Genomic DNA, 18,657 nt, shown 5'->3' on the forward strand with positions numbered 1-18,657 from the left:
CAGCCTCTAGGCCCTGGGAAGACAACCATGAAAATAATGTCCCCTGGATTCAATAGAGGTTTGAGAGAAAGATGAAGGTACCTGCCCCCCCCGCTTCCTCCTCTCTTAAAACATTCCCCTACTTTTCTTTTCTGCCCTCTTAGTAAGCTGCCTGGGCTGCTAGAAACATATTGATTTTGCATAAAGAATAATTAAATGTCCTATTGTGACTGTTGTGCTGCTGAATTGTTGACTGTGCAGGGCAATAGCGCAATGGCCTCCCTCTGCTAGTCAGGGCACCGTAAATCTGACTACCGATCTATTAGTTGTGGGTTTCCGTTATTAGCACTGATAATAACAAACGGGAGTGGCAGCAGCAGCAGCGGAGTATGGGCCAACATCCTTTTCTTTGCTATCCTTAGAAGTATCATGTTAAAAATACACTGATGCCACGACACGACAAAATTCTGTCAGGGCTGAGATTAACTTGGAATATCATTAAAATAAGCAGAGGGCAAGTGAGAGTTTCAAGGCAGTTTGGATTACTAAAAAGATCAGCCTTCTTTTCCTTCATCTGCCAGAATCCCTTTCAGAGAGCTTCAGATTCTGGACCCATGCTGTTATTCTCCACCCCCACCCCCAGGAGCAAAGGATTAGTGTCACTCTGGGGGAGGATGCGTCACTTCGTATTTAGGCAGAAACTGTTTAGTTTAGCTAAATAAAGGCAAATGATACAACCATAAGAGAGAAAAAAAAAAAAAAAAAAAAATCAAGAACAAAATTACATGAAAAGCCAAAGCCAAAATGAAAAACAAAAACAAAACTATATATACACACACACACACACACACAACTGCTCAAGTGAAATTATATTAAAGTTAGCTATCTCACGTGTATCTTATTACTTACCACTGACTATCTTTTGATAATCACAATTCATTTATTTAATTGTGATCATTGAATTAATTGTGTTGATTATTTTAAAGCAAAAATACCATTCATTGGTCCATTCACTGCTTCTAGGTTTAATTATGGAGATTTTGGTGGCCAAATTAGTTTTTGTAGTTGAAACCAAGATCTGTATCATTATATGGCAATGAAGCAAAAGGGAAATAAAAACGGTGTGCAGGTGTAATTATGGTTTGGACCTTTTCTACCACCTGAAGAATTAGGAGGCAGTGACTTCAATTTAAAGCTGTGGATACTGTAGAGCCCTGAGACTGTAAAAGTGCAGACAATCAATAGGTTAATTTAGAGATTAATTAAGTGTAACTGTGAGACACAACTCCCACAAGGTCAGGCCAAGAAAGAGACAAGCCTTTCATATTTAATCTGAAAGCAACCTCGTGTCAAGGATGTAATTCTTAATGATCAGGATTGATTAAGTGGTCCATGGGCTGCAGACGTTCGTTGCTCGGCCTTAAGGTGAGATGGTCTTGTTATAGAATACGCCACAGAGCACAATGCAACAGATTGTCTAGTTAACTATACAGTTGAATCAGACGTGTCAGCATGACAGGCTGAGGTTCTGTGATTACATCTGATGCTCAGGACCACTCACAGAATGGCAATCTTAATACATTAAATGTCAGAATCTGGAGGAAGGAAAAAAAAAAAAAGAAAAAAAAGAAATGTTCATACGGACCGGCACCATAATTCTTCAAGTCCTCTCTGTCACAGGTTGGAAAAACATCCAACATCCAATCCACATTCTGTCCATGTCTATTGAGCTCAAGCACAAACCAAGCTGGGCTACACCTTTCAGTCTCATACAACTATTCCCAGTAAACCAAGCCACCGCACACCAGTATTATTTCCACCTTCACTGAGCATGGTCAAATCTCAGCTGAGTAAGAAACAGATGTGTGCATGCTTAAAGACTATTTCAATAATTCACTCCCAAATTTCAAGTGCAGACACCACTAAGACTGGAGGACAGCTTCAGACATCTCATAATGTAAGTACCTGGAACAGGTAGACAAACAGCTGTTGGATTACAGATCTGGCTCAGGCAAACCAGAAACAGGCCAACTACACTTCACCACAGCTTGAGCTTCCACAAATTCATCAGGTACTAAACAGATGGAGCACATTCGTGTGGAAAAATGATATCCAAGGTATGCTAATAAAGTAGAAGTCTATGTGTCACCCTGCTTGTATAAACAGCAGCCTGCTAATATTGGAGCAGACACACTGATCTACATAATCACTGTGATGACTGCTTATGTGCTGTGTGTGTTGGAGGGTTCAAGGGAGAGCGCAACAGAAGGAACAAAGTAATAGCATGGGATGTCATGATGACATGGCGCATTCGCATTATTAAGAACATAATTAATATGTAGATCCTGGCTTTGCAAAATTTTGCACCCAGAGACATTAAAAATTTCAACGCATAATTCGAACGAAGACTGCCGACAGTATTTATTTTTACTTGAAGGCAATATTTAATATTACATTTATTAACAGATTTCTAGCTTGATATAGTACCATTTCTTGGGTTTGAAGAAAACATTGCTGCTACAATTGAGAAGCAGAAAGTCTTCACATTTTACAACCTGCAAACAAGAAATGACAGAAATCACCTGAATTGATTATGAAAGCAGTTGTTGATGAATTGCGCTTACTGGTGCTGCACCAAATGACAATTTTCTATGTGTATGAGATGAAGAGATGAATCCACAGTGTTGAAATGTGATAGTTTCAAGAGGAAAAGCCTTTTCCCGACAGACACCATCACTCTGTTCAGGATTTCACGCTGTGGGATCCCAATAGTGTCTGGAAACAAAGTGTGGCATCACTCTCTCTGAATCAAACACTGGTAGTGCGGGTTCCTGCCTCCCCACCTCATTTCAGACCACTGCAGAAAAATTTATTTATTTAATTTTTGAGTGGGACACACTGTGAAGAAGATGAATTTCTGGAGCTTGTATGGCATTAAAGAGATTCTTTCCGGCAGTGCCGAAACAGGCAGGTCTCTTGAGAAATGTGTTGCTGGTTACTGCCTCGCTGCCTGTTCCCTCACCCATAATCTTCCCCCATAATAAATAATGACAGCTGGGCATGCTGCTTTACCGCTGAAGCCAATCAATTAGCCTCCTCAAGATTAGCCTTAAACTACTTAGCGTATGTGCAGCAAATCCAGAGGCCCTCTGCCCTGTGATGTAGTTGAGTCGGTGTATTGATAAAAGCTGTTGTGATCTCATATCCCAAAAACTTTCTGCACACAGTCAGAATGCGTATATATATTGTGATTACATGTGAACAATTAACAGCAGTGCTAAAGCTTAATGCATCCAGCCTGAAAAGTGAGGCATCATTACTTCAACACTTGTAACAAGAAAGTCTAATTTTTAACAATTTCATCAGTTTAAGATCAAGATCAAGCAGCGGCATATCCTTTGTTTTCAAATCGAATAAATCAGTAACTAAACTCCCAGGACGGCTATGGGCTGAAGAACCCCTGTTATATTGAAGCATGGTAATGGATTCACAATGGACCTCTAATTATCACTTGGCCAGTCAGCTGGGAATTCCCTGTCAGCATATAGTTGACCTTAAACCACGCAGATGTAGCGACAAGAGCCTCAGACGAAGGCTGTGCTTCCTGTGGACGAGGATTAAGGTCGACAGCAAAGGAAGCACTCCGAGTCTGAAAAGGCGCCCGCAATGTTGCTGATATAACGAATGAATAGACAGATGTTTGTTGAAAAAATGTGGCAAAAAGGAAATAATTTGAATTATTTCTGGGCAACACATGTACAGAGGTTCATAATTGATACTCTGATCAAGCCAGATTTAAATTTCTGTCCAAGGAAAAAAAATAAAATAAAATAAAATCAGCTTTTGTAGGTGATGTGACATTTAATACATTTCTCTTGTGTGTGATTGGTTTTAATATGAGTCATAACAGAGAGTCACCAAATTGCATTAAACTAATTTATTCTCTGGATGAATTATGAATGCCCACAGAGCCAAACCGGAATGGAGAAAATTTTAGGACAATTCGGCGTTGATAAATGAAACATTGAAATTCCCATTCTACTGGGCTAAATAACATTCAGCTGTGTGTATTGACGTGGTGTTTTTCCTCTGTTTGTATTGACGGCAGAGCAAGATTGAAGAGACGATGCATGTATGAGAGCAGCAGTTGTAGCCACACTTTATCAAAAAAAAAAAAAAAAGGCCTGCAGTGAGAAAAATATGTGGTTGGGATTCACTAACCAGGCCAGTTCGGTCCAAGTGTTGAACCACATGATAATTCGCCCCAACATTGAACTTCCCATTTTAATGAAGAGTTTAAACCTCCGGCCCTTAGTGTGAACCAGCCTGCGGCTGAAGCATTAGCATCCGTCCTTCACAGTGTGACAAATGTGGATGCGATCCTGAGGTGAGAGCTCACGTTAGAAGCTGTCGTTTGAAAAACACAAATAAGCAAATAAAACACATGAGCAGACACGGCGAAGGCAGCTGTTGCTCGGCGTCTGCAGGCCGCTGGGTCCACCAGGAATTTAGGCCTCTGTGACTACTGAATACCAATTCCTCTCCACAGGAACATGGAGCAAGACCAGTAACCATGGCAACATAAAGAAAATTTTGATTCCTCGTCTCATAAGAAAAAAAAACTAACAAACAAACAAAAAAACCCAGACACCTCCTCATCTGGAGGAAAAGGTGTGGTTAAGGTTAAGGTCATAGGCAACAAGAAACCAATGTAATGATTCTATTGTGTTACGGATGCTTTACGTAGAGGTGTAGTTTTCTGCTCCATTTCGTTGTGTAATAATGTTGTTACTGTGGCCATAAGCATGGTTGTGGAGGATAAAAATCTGAGTAAATGCCACACCCTGTTCTGCTCCTCAAGCACACCCTGAACATTTCTATTTGCTGCGAGGTCAGTGAAACCTTAAGCCAACTGGCAAAGACGTGACCACACATCCGCACGCACACTAACGCTGCTGTAATGGGAACACTGGACTCTGGCTTTGCAGTGCTGGAGTTAAAAGGCTCTCAGAGAGAGATCTGAAACAAGCAACTCTGACTAATTTAACAACACATAAACAATAGATGAGAAGTGAACACGAGCGCTTCTGCAAGAAAGAGCTTTAAAGCGCAAGTGTTTTGGGTCTGAATGGAGACCTGGGGTTTGCCTAAACACTGAGAGCAAGACAGGCTCTCAATCTCACAATGTTGGCTCACTTTTTAACTGAGGAAGATCTCCATGGTAACCTAACAGTATGCAGCATGGCTACCCGGCTCTGAAAGAGGTTCATCTTAGAAGAATGGACAGAAGAAAAAAAAATATATACATGTACCAATCACTTTGTGACATGTCTTACTGTAAACTGGGTGAAAAATAATAAGTATATAAAAACTAAAAATGACTAGAAACAGATAGAATCAGTCAGACATGAAGTTACACTGAAAAAAAAAAAAGGCAGTAGCAGATAAAATCAGCTGATTTTATTATATTACAGTGTTGTGGGTCTGGTTTTACTCATCACGCCATCACACTGTCCAGAGAATGATGCACTTTTGTGTTTTGTGTTTGTGTTGTGTTTTGTGTTTTGATAGTGTTAATAATATATCAAAAGTGGCTCTGTTGTTTCGTAACACATTTTGGCACAGGTATTTACATGTACAGGCAGGCAGCCTATACCTCATGTTAGCACTGGTTTCACCTGTTCAACTACATAATTGATAGTTCCTAGTTGTGAAACACAACACGACAATTCACGCAGAAAGGGTTAGAAGACAAGTGCAAGCTAAAAATGAATTTACTTTAGGTTAAAAGTAGAGCTGGTCAGTAATACTCAAACTGACCAGGACACCTCACCGTTTCTGTCACTTTCAACAATTACATCCTGTGCTCCGGCCCATGACGACACTGACAATATAAAATGGTGTACAATATTAGCAGTTTTAAATTATATCACTGTGTTTCCTCCTGATAAAGCAGTTCACAGGGGAATGGGGGTGGAAAAACATTTGGTGGTTAAATTAAATGTTAAGTATTTTTATTTTAACATAAGTTAATCAGCAGTTCAGTCATAATCATTTCTTGTGCTTACCCTGAATAGTCACTGAATAGTTAAAAAATTGGTTTCTCAGCAATATCACAGAATAGATACTGATAATGATCTTTTTCAAACTGTATGGTTCTCATTTGGCACGACAGTATCTTCTGTTACATCACAGTTCAAGTGTAATTTAAATCCAAATCCAATATATGTGTGTCAGGCGAAATGCCTCTATGCTGCCTCTTTGTTAAAGAGGGTCAGTTGAGCTTGTGTGAATGATCACCCAGACAACATTGTTGCGTAATGGATTTCAATGGAATAAAAAACATGCGAGTCACAATAAAACCACAAGACCAATGTTTCCACCAGACGTCACAAACAAGATTAGCCAATCAGTCCCCAATTCTGCCTCTCTAAAAGAAGGCAAATATGTTCATATATGAATCTAATGACAAACCCAGGATCATTTCTCACCTTGCATAACAGTCATATTGAGCGTTAAATTGGCACAATCATCTTTAACTGTGAGGTGAGCAGCAGCATTGAAGGGGATGTATTAGCACTTAACAAGTTTGGCCCTCTTATTCAAACCTTGAAGGTCACAAGGACACCAAACAGGAAGGATTCATTATGACTCGTACAAAGACAGCAAAAGCACGTTATTCTGTGAGCGTCCACACTGACAGACACCCTGAAGCAATCGCTCGCTGCTGTAGAGACTCTCAAGAGACCTGAACTGTCCAGAGTGGACCGGCCCCCGCTGGCTGTGTGAAAGCAAATGTCCCCCGAGACTCGTCCTTTGATATCTATTAAGGGACATTCTCACAATGGCCCCCGCTGACACAGCTTTGATTCTTTTAGTGCTGGACTTCCGTGCATCACTTATCAATAGGGACAGCCAAAGAAAAGCTCAACAGTTGGGATACTTGGTTTAAAGCTCAAAGGGAGCCCAAACCCACCTTAGGAGAACAAAACACTGAGTCCATCATGAATGGTCGTGAGGCTTCAGGGCAAATTTAATCTTCTGGCTTTGGTTATGCAACAGTTCCCTCTTCACTAATGAGTAGTGGGTCACAGTGTTGTTGTGTTACCTTTCCACCAGGCATGTGCTCTGTTGGGACTACTGCTTTAAAATTTGACTCAGTTCCTCTTTCTTTTGCCTTTTTCCCCTCTAACAAACATACATGCACACAGGCACACACACACACCTCAATATCTGCTTCATTCATCCCGACCGTCCTTCCCACACAGCTCACCATCTGCCCAGGAGACCCCAAATTCAATTACTGCCACGGCGCAGTGGGAGGAAGACTCAGCTGCACAGGTAGGTCTGTGAGGAATTCTGCTATGCCGCATGTCAAGCAAAATGCATTGTGGGAGCGACTTCACTGCGGACCAAGGCACTGACCGAAGGCACAGCCAGGGCAGTAAACAACACGAGAAAAAGAGCAGCATATGTGGTACTGTAACACACTTCATCAGCTGACAAGAACATGTGGCGAGATGAGAGAAGAGAAGGTGAAGCCAGAGATCCTGGGGTAAAATAAGGCACGGCAGGATAAGGATTATCCCACAGTATCACGCCGCTAGTCGGGTCTGACATGTTAATTAGACCTCTGAATCTCAATGAGAAATTCATAATTCATTGAGGTGGTTCAGTGCTGCTGTGAAGCTGCTCAGCAGTGGAGACTAACCAGTTCCCAGGAGGGTTTCACCCTTTATTCTAAAACTACGAGGACATCACAGAGACAGTGCAGGCGAACAGCAGCACTGCTGCCACACCCATCAGGAACTGTGATGTCTACCAAGCCTGCTGCTTGCTCAGTGGAATTTAGCGCCCAAGCCTGAGAGCTTAATGAAATGATCTGAACGCTGAGATCAAAGGGCACTGTTCATTGGAATAATGCATGCGTGCGAGTATGAAGAGTCAGAGGATCCGGCATCGCGCGTCTGTCACAAAGCGAGCAAACGTTGTGTTTGCCTTTGCTTCATCCTATCTCTGTGAGTGACACAGGTTAACAGACAAGCTGGCAGAAAGAATCGACTTCACCGCCGTCCAAACAAACATGAGCATCTTCCACAAAGATACATTCATCTTGGTTACCATAGGAACAAGACTTATTATAAAGGCATTTCTTTTTCCCCAGAGCACCTGTGCACAGTATAGAAACTAGCCTCATAATGCTGTCAGACATGACATGACGGCTTTAGAAACAGCTTTCTCCATTAACTCTGTGTCCTTTCTGTCTGTCCTTCCAAGAAAAAGCATAAACGATGCAGGACAAATAGGTTATAGCAGGATTGTCACGCTATGAACTGAACCAGTATGACCCCGTTCACAGTTGTTGTGTTGATGAAAGATGAAACATAATAACAGTATTTGCCATTCAAACTGTTGTCAAACTCTGATATTCCTGCAGCAGACCCACACACACATTGACATGACGAAGTCTGCCTGTCACATCTGGAATGTTACTGGTTATTCTGACAAGAAATAAGCTAAGGTCAGCATCCAACCTATTTGCTGAAGTCGTACTGGTGTGTTTATCCTTCTCCGTGAGTCTATTTTCCAGCTCTTTTTAAGCTTTTTCTGACATAAACAATTCAATGAAGTGCTTTATTGAAAATTGTGTTTATCTTTTTGTCTCAAAGCACGGCGGGTGGTTTCCAGCATCCCTAACCATGTTAGTATTCTTAGCCATCAGCCATTTCCCACTGTTGCTCCTCTCCTGTGGCTCTGCGACCCAATTACATTTCAGGATGTGAGGGTGGAGGACGGCAGTACGTGGGAAATCAACCAATCCAAACCCCACAGCCCTCCTCACTCCCATCATAACCCAGTGCAGGATTTTCTATTCCATGCCACAACAAACCAAAGCCAACCAGCAGTTCAGGGTTCATGTGAGGAAAGTATGAGTATTTTCTGGCAGGGGATGGTTAGCCAGTGCAAGAATGATGCAAGGCACATGGAGGGCACAGTCACATTAGTGAGCGCTTTTAATATTTTCCAGCTTCCCTGTGTATCATCCAAAAAAGGAAAATCTGAAGAAAAGGCTTTCATCTTTGTGCTGCATGCATGAGCCTTCAAAACCTCAGCACTGGCTCCACAGCAGCACACCAATCTTCCATTTACATTTTTAGGGTGACACTGAGCTTTATGAACCGAAAAAAAAAAAAAGAAAAAGAGAAGTCTTTGCCACCCCAAACACAATGGCATCTTTCAGGGGAACTGGGTCAATCATTAGTGAATCCAATGAGAGCTAATAATCCTTAAAAAAAAAAAAAAAACAACAACATATTGTCAGTCAAATTAGGAGTCAGGGGATTTGAGTGCAGAAAAAAAAGCAACCTGCACAGCTTCCCTGAGTTTACGGAACGTGTTAGTCATAATTGGTGTGCAGCGGTGTATCCCCATGGTTTCACACTACACTTGCATTAATGCTCCGCATGGAGACACCCAGCCGCCCCTTCACTCATGCACGGCAGATATCAGTGCAAGACAGAACTCTGCAGCACGGCAACCGGCTCAGATGCTCCTTATCCTCCTCTGTGCGTAGCCATGACAACCCCACACAGCCACCAGCTTGATGCCATTTGGCCTTTCAAAGATGAACTTGTGTCGTGTTGAAATTCATAGCGGTGCAAGTTCACAGAAAAGAGCATCGTCTGAGGTATTGGACCCCCACCCTCAGAGGGAGTACACTGGGCGATGCTGCTCTAAGGTGCGGCAGGGAGGGATGAAAAATGACATACAAGACACACACAGGAGTTGGATGTGCTTTCTAAGAGAGAATAGCCACAGATGAAAGTGGGCTGAGGCAGGACTACTGGGACATCACAGTTTAATGACAGAAATGAGAAACTGTTCTATTTTAAGCCTCCAAATCGTGAACAAATGTAACAAGTTAGCAGAGCAGACAGCAGTGACAAACATCAGATGTCCGGTGCTGGCAATTCCCAGCTTCTGTGCTGCATCAAGGCCTTTCTTTGATTGTCTCCCCAGTAGGGCTGCAAACACATTCTCAACTGACATGCAAGATAAAATCAGGGAGGCACTATTTATTTGGATATTGTCTCCAACAACACTTTTATTCACAACTCTTGTTAAAGACTTACTTTACTGTGGGAGGGAATACTGCCATGACTCACCATCTTCTTGCATCTAAAATTTTGCACCTTTAGCTTCTTTTACAATCCAATCCAATCAGCATGGAAAGGCAAAAACAACCATCTACATTACAGTTAATTTAAATGGATTTTACTATTACCTGTGCATGACTCGTATTAGCGAAAGGGTGAGTAGCAGTAATGGATTTGGAAAACTCATTGGCATGGTGTAAAATGTAGGAGAACTGGATTTGTTGCTTGGGAGCTGTATAGCTCTTCCATTCCCCTCAATGCGCTAACAACCAATCAAATCCCATTTGCATTCATACTCAGCCAATGACAGCTCATCAAGAAATATCAGTGCCAAATCATCCTCTGTGCCCAAATAATTCAAGCACCACCTCTGTGAGTTCTTCCCCTAAAGCGCTGTGAGGCCGGGGAACCAGACCGTGTCCGCACCACAGCTCTGAGTTTAACAGGATTTAGCACACTGCTTCGAGACTAAATGGTCCCCCCTCCCTCTGTGCTCTGCCTTCGTTTGCAGTCGAAACGTCATATTTGAAAACGCATAGATAAAAACAGGAGAGTAGGGGAATGTCTGGTGTCTGTAAGTGCACAAATAAAATGCATGTTGAATTTCAATTATGTCAACCTGTTTCAGTGAGCAGAGGAAATGTTGAGAGGCTGAAATCCATGAGAGTCTCTTCACATACACATAAGCTTGGCCTGCATGCTTATACGGACTGAACTGAGGTCAGTCAACAGTAATATTCGCTCATAACTGCAAAAAGTGTATGCCGACCACACAGCAAGAGATGCAATAAAAAAACCAGTGTGGCAAATCAACCCCTGCAAAACGTGGACGAATACATTCAGATATACAAAAATATTTACTGTTAGGCGTATTACGTATCACTAGTAACTAATTCTGGAACTAATTATTACTTTTTATTATCTATCCATCCATCTATCTATCTATCTATCTATCATCTTATCTTTTGGTTGACATAATTTTAAAATAGAAGAAAAAACCTGTGACAAACACAAAATAAGATAATAAATGCACAAAATATTCAGATTGTTATCAAAAGAGACAAAAGCAGCAAATCCCTATAATTAGGACTCTTATGGTAAGAAAGGTTTGGCATGTTTGCTTGAAATGTGACTTAAATGACTTGCTGAACTTTCTGTCAACTGATCAATCCATTAATCAACTAATCATTTAGCTCTGTACTTTAATGGCTGCACAGCTCCTGTGAACATTATTCACAATTTGAGTATGACCACATGATTGACACACAAGTCCATGTACGTAAATTATGGTATTGTATACTAATGACTAGGAGATCAGCGTCAGATTTAATGAGTACTCTGATCAGTCTCGGCATTAGCCAAGCCAGCTAATTAAGTTAATTAGTATTCGGGTTTTATGCTGAAAATGTAAGTATTCATGTACTTCTGATGCCAAGAATTACAGTCTGTATTCAGCCTGTATGAGAATTTATCCAAAAGGGGTGACAAAGTCCGAACAGTCCGGCTCCCCCTTAAGGCTGCTCATCAGTCCATCACTGAGGAACCGATGAGAGAGCTGAAAGAGGCCCTTCATCATGTTTCAACTCATTAAGTCAGGAGCTCATTGCTTCTCAGTTGACAGCAAAGCACGTTGAAGCTGCTCTAATTGTTTCCCATCACAATGAATGGGTAGCAGCATATGGGGAAATGAGCGGAGAGTAGTGGGATGATTGTAACCCCTCTGGATTGCAAGGGTTGTTTCAGAGGGTTGCTCTGAAACATGCAGCCCTGTCCTTTTCTGATCTAGCCCCATTTAGCCTGGGTGGTCCTTGATTTCGCTTGACAGTCTCTGAAAACATACTTCAGTTATGGAAAAGGGGGGAAAAAAAAAACTCCCAGAGCATCAGATGTTATTTTGTGAGGCTACTATTGGGCAAAAAAAAAAAAAAAAAAAAAAAAAAGCTCGTCACAAGGACTGAGAGCCACAAGAAAGGGAGGAGGTCTTTGTGCACTGTGTCTGATCGGCTGTGGCTAATGTTGGAGATGGCAGTGATGAACTATTGGTCCAAACATGGGAATGATGCACTGAGCATGGTCATGTGCACTGTAAAGAGATTTAGAATAGATATCACATTAAGTCTGTAGCAAAAATCATTGAAACTCACTCAAAATCATTGAAAAAAAGGCCTTCACATTGCAAATGTATTTTAAAAAAGTCAGATGGACAATGATAGACTTCAATGTTACAAGTACAAACACGGCTGCGGGGGACGTCCAACCATGTTTATCTTTATCAACTTATTTGTGACGTGAACTCACTGATCAAAAGCGGATGGTGAGAGTATCGACACCCCCCTGAATGCAGCTTTCATGCTCTCCCCCTGACTCACATGCTGCGTTCACAAAACAAGATTTCTATGTTCAGCTGCTAATAATGCGCAATTTTGGCTTGAGTGGCTTTGCAAAGAAAAGCAAACAACAAAACACTCTGGAGCCATTTTACCAGCTGTGCGACTTTGTCCTCGTGAAATTAAATGCTGGCTTGAACATGCTCACACTGACAACACTGACATGCTGATCTTCAGCAGGTATAAAGTTTACCATCATCATCAACATTTGCCAGTAAAGAGTAAAGACAAATGACGACAGATTAAAGTGATTAATAGCTTTATGCTTTGTCAAATGTAAATGTTAATCCGTGTGGAAGAAAAAAAAAAAAAAAAAAGTGAAAATGTGGTGAGCTGCTGTTGCGTGAGGAAAATCAAGGGGTTGGCTGAAATCTTGGATTCAATGCAAGAAAACCATAAAGGTGAATACTAAATTCTGCTTGAACGCATCCAGCAGTTCTTGGGACATTTGACAACATAAAAAAAAGTTCACCTTGCAGTTACATCAGATGAAAAGTTAAGAACTCGTGAAAATCATCAGGATTAATCCTCTGGGGTCCATGAATATGCTCAAAGTGTCAAGACTATCCATCTTACGGTTGTTGAATGCTTCTAAATTGGACCAAAGCAGTGGGCCAACCAAGCATGGCTTAAAAATGTCTACTACTCGGGCCTCTGTATTAATCTAATGTTGACTTTACTCGTAATTAGGAAAATTAATAAATTGTAGCCTAATGAGAGTGTGCTGCGGGAACTTTTCATATGAAAAGCAAATGAAAATGCCAAGAGATGAGCGAGCTTGTAATTAATGAATCCAGGCTTTTTGGCTGCACAGTAGCCTTTTACAGGGGCTGAGCTGTGACTGTAATGGACAGAGCGATGGCTGAAGAGGACAGACTGCCGTCCACAGTGGCTCATCATAGTTAGAGAGGAAGAACAAAAGTATTGGTGTGAAGTGAGAGGTGCGCCTCTCTAACCGTAACTGCCTGTGTTGTTAATGGCTGAATGGGAAGTGGAAGGCTGCTCGTTCGGCCGTATTCTACCGGTGAAGTTTGGCTAATGGAGCCCGACCATTTCCTTCTCCTCCCTCCTCACTCACACTGCCATCAGCACCCCCCCCCCCTCCTCCTCCTCCTCCTCCCAAACCCTTAAATCCATGCTACAATCAGACTCCTCTCAGGCAACTTCAAATCAGCAAACATAAGCATCAAAACATCAGACACTGTCGGTGTGTGTTGGCCTGAGGAGTTAAAGACAGACGGAGGGCTGCAGTCTGGATTTCCTGCTCTACTGACCTTTGCACCAGCAAAATGGACAGAAGCAAGCCTCTGATTGGAATAAAAAAAAATAAAAAATAAAAAAAATCAACAACAAAAAGGTGTCTCTACACTGATGTTTTGGGTCAAGTGGGCTTTTTAAAAATCACTGCCAGTCAACTGTTTGTCCAGGTTTGCGGAGCAAAACGTAATCACCATCAACACAAGTGTGTTCACAGCCACCGTGCTAAGTAGGCCACAGCGTGGTATGTGACCCACGAGATGGCTCAATGGTCCCTTTTTGTTTCTCAACCATCTGATACTCTGCCCGCTGAGGTGGAAACTTACCCCTTAAACCAGCGACGCTAAGCTGAAGCCATCGGTGTCAGAGTAAGGGTGAGCTTAGACATCTTCTGTTTTGTTAAAGGGACACATTCTACCCTGGGTCAGTTTTACTTATAATTATCTTAGATGTACAGCTATTCCTTAAACAATGCAGTAACTTCCTGTTGCTGAAGAAAAGACTTGGTAATTGCTTGGCAGTTTTTTTTTTTGGTAGACTATGCAGTTACCACTCTTTGCTGCTCCAGGGGAGAGATTAATATCAGCAGGATCTGAGCCAAGTTGACGCATGTCTTTTTTTTTTTTTTTTTTAAATCTTCTCTGTCTCTCTCAGCTGGGACAAAAAAAAATGTTATTTGAGAGGATCGTACTCGGTGGAGAAAAAAAATGTAAGCAACTCAGAGCAAGTTAAATAAACTCTGGGGAGGTCTATGACTTTTAAGGGGATTCAGGTTTGTCAGCTGGATACAGTTCATCTGAGACATGACAAACTCATTCAGTTTTTAGAAGCTTTAAGCACCCAGCAAATTGGACTTTCAGATAATGCAAGAAAGGAAACAACTGGAACACTGGACTAAATGTGAAAACTGGAGCATGTTTCCTGTTTTTCACTTTCTTTTTTTTTTTAGGGTAACTTTTTCCACTCCGAATGTGAGCCGACGACTGAGGAAAATGTACTCCTTGGACACCTCTGGCCTAAAACAATATCTCAAACCAGCACAAAATCTCTGTGGGTCTGATAAAGGAGATAACGTGTGTTAAACTGAGCGTGAATAAAACTGTCTGTCAGCGAGGGGTCTTTTGTTAGCTGCGGCTGAGCAGCTACTTGCCTGCTGACGGCAGCGACACAAGGTTGATCTAGCTCATCACCACAACAATTCTACACCATCACAGCTCTGTTAGGTCCACCAAGAGGCGTTGGATAATGCACCGTTGCTCCTGTGAAGCTTTAGTTAAACCTACAGCCCAAAAAACTCACCATCTTTATCACAGTGATAATGAAACCGCCTTATAATCTATTTATCTGCATCAAATAAGTGTGAAGAAGATGGAGGTAGATATACAAGACCAAAGACGCCTGGTTTACAAATTTGACATGTAAGAAATTGAAGCATAGTAGCTTTCAACACTCTTAGGGACAGTAAAAAAGAAATACCTTCTGCATAACAAAACTCAACAAAAGGTTGATATCTCCTCTGGGAGCTGAGTTTCACTGCGTTGTCTTTACAGATTACCCCAAAGCAACCAGAATAAAATCCCCTCCTCACCCGCTCTGCCTCGTATCAGATGTAAGCATCAGGAAACTAATGTTCTCTACCTGCCTTTGGCTTTTTAGAACTAGCAGTTTGCTGTTCTTAGAAGAAAAAAAGAAAAAGAAAAAGAAAAAGCACACTGAGTTAGTTCCACATTCACAGTTTCCCTGTCTTTTTACAGTAAACACAAATGAGGCTTTTAATTCCTCACTAAGCCCAAAACATACAAAAACATAATATGGGATAAATGAGGGCAATCAAATGGGATCTCAATGTGAGAATCGGGTGAGCTGAACTATTTAGCACCACACATGATACCAATGGGAAGATTAGCGGTCACGCACAGGGAACCCCATGCTAGCGTTAGGAACAACATTTACCCATACCGCCTTGGGAAAGTGCCAGAAGGATACCGCTATCCGGCACTGCACACTCACTGTCAGTAAATCTCAGCAGCTGCTCTCTTCCAGGCAGGAAGGACTGTGGTCAGAGAACATGGCTGCCTCGTCAATACTAAGGCAAATAACACTCCAGTCACTTAGTCCACCCTGTATTCTACCAATAAAAGTAAATGATGAAACATTTTAGAGACACTGCAATTTCAGAGGAATGCAGGAGGGGAGTGGGCGGTGACTCTTATGATACTTTCATCCTGCTATAGAATAAGGCTGGTATTATTTTACAGGTTTTCTTACCAAAAGATTCATAGAAAGGCCGAAATCAATCGTCTTCATCCATCTCTCTCTACTTAAAAGCTACCTACTATGTCTATGGCCTCTTTTCTACTGCCTCCTCCAGATGCAGTTCAGGACAGCAAAAGATGCAGATATGAAGCAGGGGATATTGTTTTTCTGCCTTGTTTTGCCGCCGATGGACATCAGTATAAAAGCAAGATTGCTGTGGGACATGCCACCTCATATGATTTTATTTTGTGAGCTCTACGTGCTATCTAAAAATCACACCCTCGGGCATTATAAGGAATGGCCTTCTTAACGGCGATAGAGCAGAATCACCATCTGAAAACGGGCATATGGCATTATCCTCAGGTCCACTGGCTGATATGGAATATATAAAAACAAGCAGTCGGTTTTCATTTTGAAAGGCACAATAATCCGTCCTAATTACTTTCAAGAGAGTTGAACTTAAGGTATTTTGAGGATATAATAGGTATTTAACGATCAGTATCTAATTTTAGCTTTAAATAATCAGTGCAAAAGGATTAGATTGGAGTGACTAAATTTAGATCTTGGTGATGAGAAAGTTAATCCTCTTAATCCTAAAATTTTGAATGGAATGGCAGCTCTTCTCATTCAAAAAAAAAAAAAAAAAAAATATATATATATATATATATATTGCAGTATCCGTCTGCTTGCCCATCATTATCTAGGAAAGCACCAATAGATCTCACATGACATTAGCACTCTAATGTGCCAACATGGAAATATGGCTTTCCCAAAGACAATCTGAGGGGCTGTCCAAGCTCAAAATGGAAGACAAATTGCTCTGACACAGATGACAGCAGCAGTTTGGAAGCAATGAGCAGAAAATGCCATCGTAATATACCAGAAGAACCATAGCATTATGAAAAAGATCCCTCCAGTTCCATCCATGCATTCAACATCATGCAGTTGCCATGCCAACCTGTTACTAGACTGCTGCTTCCATGACGGAAATAGGAAATGCTCCTTGGCTACCTTACAATAATGAGGAGTCACATTCTGGCATCAGCATTCCAACCAAAAAAGCGGCTCAGGCACATCGACAATAACAACTCACCGAGATGTCGAAGACCTCCTCTGTGTCATCCAACATACGGACCCTAATGGTAACATGGCGTCCAGGAGGCATGGTCGGAGGTCTGTGCCCCGGGTCCAGCGTACTGATGCCAAGAGTGTCTGGGGCTCCAAGACGCTGCCCTGCTCCAGAGGACATTGGTTCCGGGTCTGGCTCTGCCATGGTGCACTGCACTGCAGAGAAGACAAAAAGCATATTCACATAACTGATCTCTTGGAAGAGTGCAAAAAAAACCAAACAAAAACAAACGAACAAACAAAGAAAAAAAAACTGCAGTTGATAAATTAGACATCACAAAATGACACCAGCTGTAAGTGAGCTCTTAAAGAGTGCAGCAGGTGAAATACAATGAATGTATCAGGACCCAGAGGACAGACTGCACGACCTCACGTGTCACCCTAACAGAGTAATTGCAAATGTTGTATTTGCGCTCGCAGCTAATAGCTGATAATTGCTGCCGGTGGGAGAAGCAATTACTGTTTTAAAAAAAAAAAAAAGGATCCAAGCATGTTCTTGATTTCAAAGCACAAATCAGACTTGACTTAATTTGATTTGACAAACGAGTCACAAGGATGGAGTGTAAAAATCAGAGTCCATACAATGACAATTGATTGAGGAGGTTGTGAAAGCAAGACCCACAAACACACACGCAGAGTTTGGTTTCCACAGATCCCAAGGGCATGAAGTCAAGTATGTAATGACTGAATGAACGATGCTCCAGCATCTCCGCGTCCCGGAAACAGATAAGCGGCAGAAGATGAATGAATCAATAAAAAGGCTCTACGTCACTAAATGCATGTAATTTATTAGTTGCTCTGGAAAATAGTTATCTAACTATTGACCTAGTTCTAACTAGTATCTAACAGTTTGCTGGATTGTTGTAGTGTAATCTATAATTAATGTATAAATGAGCCCATGGTTTAAATAAAAATGTACATTTTGGAAATGCTTGGTTTAAACTCAAGGATAAATAGGGTGATAACAGTATCAAATAATGACCAATAGATATCACTGCTATTTTTGGGGGGCACAGCTGACAAAGCTAATTTGGACACCCAGATACAGAGAGCACCACCATAATAAAGATGGGCTAACCCACAGAATCATGCATAACCTGCAGTTTCACTCAGCCTGTCCTCATTCGCTGTGTGGTAATACAATTTAAAGTTGCGGACACGTTCATTGTGGGTTGACTCATGAGGGGGTCGATCTCTACCCCCCCCCCCCGCGCCTTACATATTCACGGCCAGATCCCTTTAGGCACTGCTGTCGTGCTTAATTCTCTCCTCATTACACATTCCAGTCGCCTTATGTCATCCCGAGACCCAACCAAGTGGTTCATCGGAGTACAGGAGCCAGTGGGCAGTTGTTCAGCCGCCGCAGAGGTGAAAGACTGCTGCCAAGTTTAAGATGAAAGCTGAATAAGTTTTTTTAAAGGAGGGGATAATTCAATCCTGCAGAGTGCATGGAGAAAATAGGCCAAGGACAGCAGACACCAGACTGTGTCTGA

The 18,657-nt window shown here is 41.7% G+C and overlaps 1 protein-coding gene across 1 annotated transcript in view; it reads right to left on the bottom strand.

Annotated features, from left to right (window-relative positions):
• LOC115061659 (FERM, ARHGEF and pleckstrin domain-containing protein 1-like) overlaps positions 1–18,657 on the bottom strand; it is a 47,459-nt gene that overhangs the window by 26,089 nt on the left and 2,713 nt on the right. Inside the window, exon 2 of the mRNA XM_029530097.1 lies at positions 17,130–17,320. Within this exon, the coding sequence (XP_029385957.1) occupies positions 17,130–17,309 (180 nt within the window). The 5' untranslated portion in view covers positions 17,310–17,320. The remainder of the gene's footprint in view (positions 1–17,129; positions 17,321–18,657) is intronic.

The sequence above is a fragment of the Echeneis naucrates genome, chromosome 21, assembly GCF_900963305.1.
Source record: "Echeneis naucrates chromosome 21, fEcheNa1.1, whole genome shotgun sequence".
NCBI lineage: Eukaryota > Metazoa > Chordata > Actinopteri > Carangiformes > Echeneidae > Echeneis > Echeneis naucrates.